This window comes from Oncorhynchus masou, chromosome 25 (genome assembly GCF_036934945.1).
Source record: "Oncorhynchus masou masou isolate Uvic2021 chromosome 25, UVic_Omas_1.1, whole genome shotgun sequence".
Lineage (NCBI taxonomy): Eukaryota > Metazoa > Chordata > Actinopteri > Salmoniformes > Salmonidae > Oncorhynchus > Oncorhynchus masou.
In genome coordinates, this window is record NC_088236.1 from 14929272 (window position 1) to 14935508 (window position 6237).

Sequence of the window (6237 nt, forward strand, 5' to 3'; positions counted from 1 at the left end):
TTATCTATTGGCCCATCCATCCAGATCATAGTACACCTTTTTAGCTGGCAGTCTGTGATAGATGATACAGATATTACAGAGCCTCTCTCTCCAGTCTGTGTATGTCTTGATTTCATGGGTCTGACGCCACTTGAAGTAAGCCTCATAACGCCCTCTGTCTGTGGCCAGCTGCTGTAGGAAGGCAGCCAGACGCTCTGTGCTGCTGAAGTCACTGACATGGATGAACGAGCCTGAGGGCACCAAGGCCTCATAGTTAGACCGAGAGGGCCCCAGAACCACGGGTACTGCCCCTGCTTGGTAGGCATTCCTCCACAGCTTCTCAGTGATGTAGTCTATGGCCACCGAATTCTCAAAGGCCAGGTAGAAGTTACAGCGGCCAATGGTGGGTATCAGACTTTGGTCAGTCAGTGGCCTCTTTAGCCAGTGGCCATACACCTCTATAGGAATGTATTTCCTTAGGCTCTGGTAGACTTGACTCCTGGCATGGTCAGGGCTGTAGTTGCTGACCACCCAGCTGGCCAGGCAAGCCCCTTTCTTAGGGATCACATAGCTGCTGCTGTTGCTGTTTGGTGAAACTTCCACCGTCTTCCCATAGGGCATTGGTACATCAGCGTCTGCTCGGTAGCTCATGGTCCAGTTGAACAGTCCTTTGTATTGGGTCAGGTTGCCGTTGTTCACCGGGGGCTCCAGGGAGAGCCAGAGCCAGCGCTGGGAGGCCGGCCGTGGGAGATGGAGAGGCACGGCGGAGCGACCCGTCCTCAGCTCATGGTGGTGGAAGACCACCACATCTGCCTGAAGGTACAGGGAGGTGTTGTCACTGAGGAGGCAGCCTGGGATACCGTACTCGTCGCTGCAAACGTCTCCCTCCAGGCTGTAGGGGCGGCTGAAGGGCCAGTGCCACAGCAGAATGGTGAGGTTCCTGAGTTGGTGTTGATGAGTGGTCCCTATCTCAGCCTGCAGCCTCATGTGGAACAAGTACAAGGAGATGCTGAAGATCATGACGCCGGAGAGGAACATGGGCATGGAGGCAGCCATCTCTGTCCCAGTGGATGACAGGCAAGCAACACACTGACTGGTACAATTGCAGCGTACTTTAGTTTAGTCCACGATCACACATTCTCCTTGGGATTTTTACTGTAGTAGTGTTGTATTTCACCCCTGGTAAGACAAAAATAAATTAGTATCCAATCAGGGGTGTAGTGGAGGGTACACACAAATAAACACAGTTTACCCACCTTTTGTGGAAAAATGAATTGAAAAACGTTACTTTTTTTTACCATGACTGGTGATCAGAGTTTACTCACCTACTTGTTTTACCACTAAATCACTGTATAATGCAGAAGATTTAAGACCTGATCAAAAAGCTTAGGAAATGCATACCTTTCCTAAGTCTGAATCAGGCACTTAAAGAAAAATATAATAATAGTTTGATGAAGCTCTTCAAATTCTTTATGAATGCAGACATGGACAATATAGGAAAAGATTATCTAGTGAATGAAAACACTTTTAGAGGACTGCACCAGATTTACATTCATCACTTCCTCCTTTCATCGCTTCCTCCTTTCATCACTTCCTCCTTTCATCACTTCCTCCTTTTATCACTTCTTCACTTCATCACTTCCTCCTTTCATCACTTCCTCCTTTCATCACTTCCGATATTGACACTCCTATTTGCAACATCTTCAATTTAAGCCTCAAAGTGTGTGCCCTCAGACTTGGAGGGAAGCAAAGTCACTCCGCTACCTAAGAATAGTAAATCCCCCTTTACTGGCTCAAATAGCCGACCAATCAGCCTGTTACCAACCCTTAGTAAACTTTTGGAAAAAATTGTGTTTGACCAGATACAATGCTATTTTACAGTAAACAACCTGCCAAACTTTCAGCATGCTTATAGAGAAGTACATTCAACAAATACAGCACTTACACAAATAACTGCTGAGAGAAATTGCTGATAAAAATATTGTGGGGGCTGTTTTGTTATACTTCAGTGTGGAGTTTGACATTATCAATCATAGTCTGCTGCTGGCAAAACTTATGTGTTATGGCTTTACACCCCCTGCTATATTGTGGATAAAGAGTTACCTGTCTAACAGAACACAGAAGGTGTTCTTTAATAGAAGCCTCGCCAACCTAATCCAGGTAAAATCAGGAATTCCTCAAGGCAGCTGTCAAGGCCCTTACCTTTTTTCAATCTTTACTAATGAATTGCCACTGGCTTTGAGGAAAGCTACCATGTCTATGTATGAGGATGAGTCAACACTATACATGTCAGCTAATACAGCGACTGAAATGACTGCAACACGTAAACAAAGAGTTGCAGTTAATTTCAGAGTGGGTGGCAAGGAATAAGTTAGTCCTAAATATTTCTAAAACTAAAATAATTATATTTGGGACAAATCATTCACTAAACCCTAAACCTCAACTAAATCATGTAATAAATAATGTGGAAATTCAGCAAGTTGAGCTGACTAAACTGCTTGAAGTAACCCTGGATTGTAAACTGTCATGGTCAAAACATATTGATACAACAGTAGCTAAGATGGGGAGAAGTCTGGCCATAATAAAGCGCTGCTCTGCCTTCTTAACAGCACTATCAACAAGGCAGGTCCTACAGGCCATAGTTTTGTCACACCTGGACTACTGTTCAGTCATGTGGTCAGGTGCCCCAAAAAAGGACTTAGGAAAATGTCAATTGGTTCAGAACAGGGCAGCACGGCTGGCCCTTGGATGTACACAAAGAGCTAATAATAATAATATGCATGTCTATCTCTCTGGCTCAAAGTGGAGGAGAGATTGACTTCATCACTGCTTGTATTTATGAGAGGTATTGACATGTTGAATGCACCACACTGTCTGTTTGAACTACTGGCGCACAGCCTGGACACCCATCCATACCCCACAAGACATGCCACAAGAGGTCTCTTCACAGTCCCCAAGTCCAGAACAGACTATGGAAGGCGCACAGTACTAAATAGAGCCATGACTACATGGAACTCCATTCCACATCAAGTAACTCATGCAAGCAGAAAAATTTGATTTTTAAAAAACGGATAAAAAAAACCTTTACGGAACATCGGGGACTGTGACGCAACACAAACATAGGTACAGACACATGCACACACACAAAGGCATATGCACTATACACACACATACACATGGATTTTGTACTGTATATACAGTTGAAGACAGAAGTTTACATACACCTCAGCCAAATCTATTTAAACTCAGTTTAACACAAGTCCTGACATTTAATCCTAGTAAAAATGCCCTGTTTTAGGTCAGTTAGGATCACCACTTTATTTTAAGAATGTGAAATGTCAGAATAATAGTAGAGAGAATGATTTATTTCAGCTTTTATTTTTTTCATCAAATTCCCAGTGGGTCAGAAGTTTACATACACTCAATTAGTATTTGGTAGCATTGCATTTAAATTGTTTAACTTGGGTCAAATGTTTCCGGTAGCCTTCCACAAGCTTCCCACAACAAGTTGGTTGAATTTTGTCCCATTCCTCCTGACAGAGCTGGTGTAAGTGAGTCAGGTTTGTAGGCCTCCTTGCTCGCACACGCTTTTTCAGTTCTGCCCACAAATTGTATATAGGATTGAGGTCAGGGCTTTGTGATGGATACTCCAATACCTTGACATTGTTGTCCTTAAGCCATTTTGCCACAACTTTGGAAGAATGCTTGGGGTCATTGTCCATTTGGAAGACCCATTTGCGAGCAAGCTTTAACTTCCTGACTGATGTCTTGAGATATTGCTTCAATATATCCACGTAATTTTCATTCCTCGTGATGCCATCTATTTTGTGAAGTGCACCAGTCCCTCCTGCAGCAAGGCACCTCCACAACATGATGCTGCCACCCCCGTGCTTCACGGTTGGGATGGTGTTCTTCGGCTTGCAAGCCTCCCCCTTTTTCCTCCAAACATAACGATGGTCGTTATGGTCAAGCATTTCTTTATTTGTTTCATCAGACAAGAGGATATTTCTCCAAAAAGTATGATCTTTGTCCCCATGTCCAGTTGCAAACCATAGTCTGGCTTTTTTATGGAGGTTTTGGAGCAGTGGCTTCTTCCTTGCTGAGCGGCCTTTCAAGTTATGTCGATATAGGACTTGTTTTACTGTGGATATAGATACTTTTTTACCTGTATCCTGCAGCATCTTCACAAGGTCCTTTGCTGTTGTTCTGGGATTGATTTGCACTTTTCGCACCAAAGTACATTCATCTCTAGGAGACAGAACGCGTCTCCTCCCTGAGCGGTGTGACGGCTGCGTGACCCCATGGTGTTTATACTTGCGTATTATTGTTTGTACAGATGAACGTGGTACCTTCAGGCCTTTGGAAATTGCTCCCAAGGATGAACCAGACTTGGGGAGGTTTACAATTTTTTTCAGAGATCATGGCTGATTACTTTTGATTTTCCCATGATGTCAAGCAAAGAGGCACTGAGTTTGAAGGTAGGCCTTGAAATACATCCACAGGTACACCTCCAATGATGTCAATTAACCTATCAGAAGCTTTTAAAGCCATGACATAATTTTCTGGAATTTTCCAAGCTGTTTAAAGGCACAGTCAACTCAGTGTATGTTAACTTCTGACCCACTGGAATTGTGATACAGTTATAAGTGAAATCATCTGTCTCTAAACAATTGTTGGAAAAATGACTTGTGTCATGCACAAAGTAGATGTCCTAACCGACTTGCCAAAACTATAGTTTGTTGGCAAGAAATTTGTGTAGTGGTTGAAAAACGAGTTTTAATGACTCCAACATAAGTGCATGCAAACTTCCGACTTCAACTGTTTGTGGTAGTGGTGGACTATTTTCGCATTGTAGAATAATATTGAAGACATCAAAACTATGAAATAACACATATAGAATAATGTAGAAACCAAAAAAGTGTTAAACAAATCAAAATATAGTTTATATTTGAGATTCTTCAAATAGACACAATTTGCCTCGATGACAGTTTTGCCCACTCTTGGCATTCTCTCAACCAGCTTCATGAGGTAGTCACCTGGAATGCATTTCAATTAACAGCTGTGCCTTCTTAAAAGTTAATTAATGGAAGTAATGTGTTTGAGCCAATCAGTTATGTTGTGACATGGTAGAGGGGTATACAGAAGATAGACCTATTTGGTAAAATACCAAGTTCCTATTATGGCAATAACAGCTCAAATAAGCAAAGAGAAATGACAGTCCATCATTACTTTAAGACATGAAGCTCAGTCAATACTGAACCTTTCAAGAACTTTGAAAGTTTCTTCAAGTGCAAACATCAAGCTCTATGATTAAACTGGCTCTCATGAGGACCGTCACAGGAAAGGAAGACCCAGAGTTACCTCTGCTGCAGAGGATGAGTTCATTAGAGTTACCAGCCACAGAAATTGCAGCCCAAATAAAGGCTTCACAGAGTTCAAGTAACAGACACATCTCAGCATCAACTGTTCAGAGGAGACTGTGAATCAGGTCTTCATGGTCGAAATACTGCAAAGAAACCACTACTAAAAGACACCAATAAGAAGAAGACACTTGCTTGGGCCAAGAAACACGAGCAATGGACATTTGGTTCCGACCTCATATGTCTTTGTTAGACGCGATGTGGGTGAACGGATGATCTCCAAATTTGTATTTCACACCGGAAAGCATGTGGGTGGAGGTGTGGTGGTGCTTTGCTGGTGACACCATCTGTAATTTATTTAGAATTCAAGGCACAATTCACCAGCATGTCTACCACGGCATTCTGCAACAATACGCAGTCCCATCTGGTTTGGGCTTAGTGGGACTATCGTTTGTTTTTCAACAGGACAATGACCCAACACACCTACAGGCTGTGTATGGGCTATTTCGCCAATAATGATAGTGATGGAGTGCTGCATCAGTTAACCTGGCCTCCTCAGTCCCCCTACCTCAACCAAATTGAAATGTTTTGGGATGAGTCAGACCGGAGAGTAAAGGAAAAGCAAATGTGGGAACTCCTACAAGACTTGGTAAGCACCCCAGGTGAAGCTGGTTGAGAGAATGCCAAGAGTGTGCAAAGCTGTCATCAAGGCAAATATAAAATGTATTTTGATTTGTTTAACACTTTTTTAGTTACTACATGATCCCATATGTGTTATTTAATCGTTTTGATGTCTTCACTATTATTCTATAATGTATAACGTCACCTTTTCTTTTTTGGAACATGACTCTACCCAGATGAATACCACATTCCATTCCAAGCCTTTTATTACCACTGG

General features: G+C 42.6%; 1 protein-coding gene across 1 annotated transcript; it reads right to left on the reverse strand.

Moving 5' to 3' along the window:
• Positions 1–1017, reverse strand: LOC135513503 (alpha-(1,3)-fucosyltransferase 7-like). The gene has a single exon (XM_064936382.1). It carries the CDS (start codon positions 1015–1017, stop codon positions 1–3), a length of 1017 nt encoding a protein of 338 aa, XP_064792454.1.
• Positions 1018–6237: the final 5220 nt, after the last annotated feature.

Bases quoted from the DNA above. Each gene is read 5' to 3' on its own strand.
- LOC135513503 (XM_064936382.1), bottom strand. From the start codon at position 1,017: ATGTTCCTCTCCGGCGTCATGATCTTCAGCATCTCCTTGTACTTGTTC.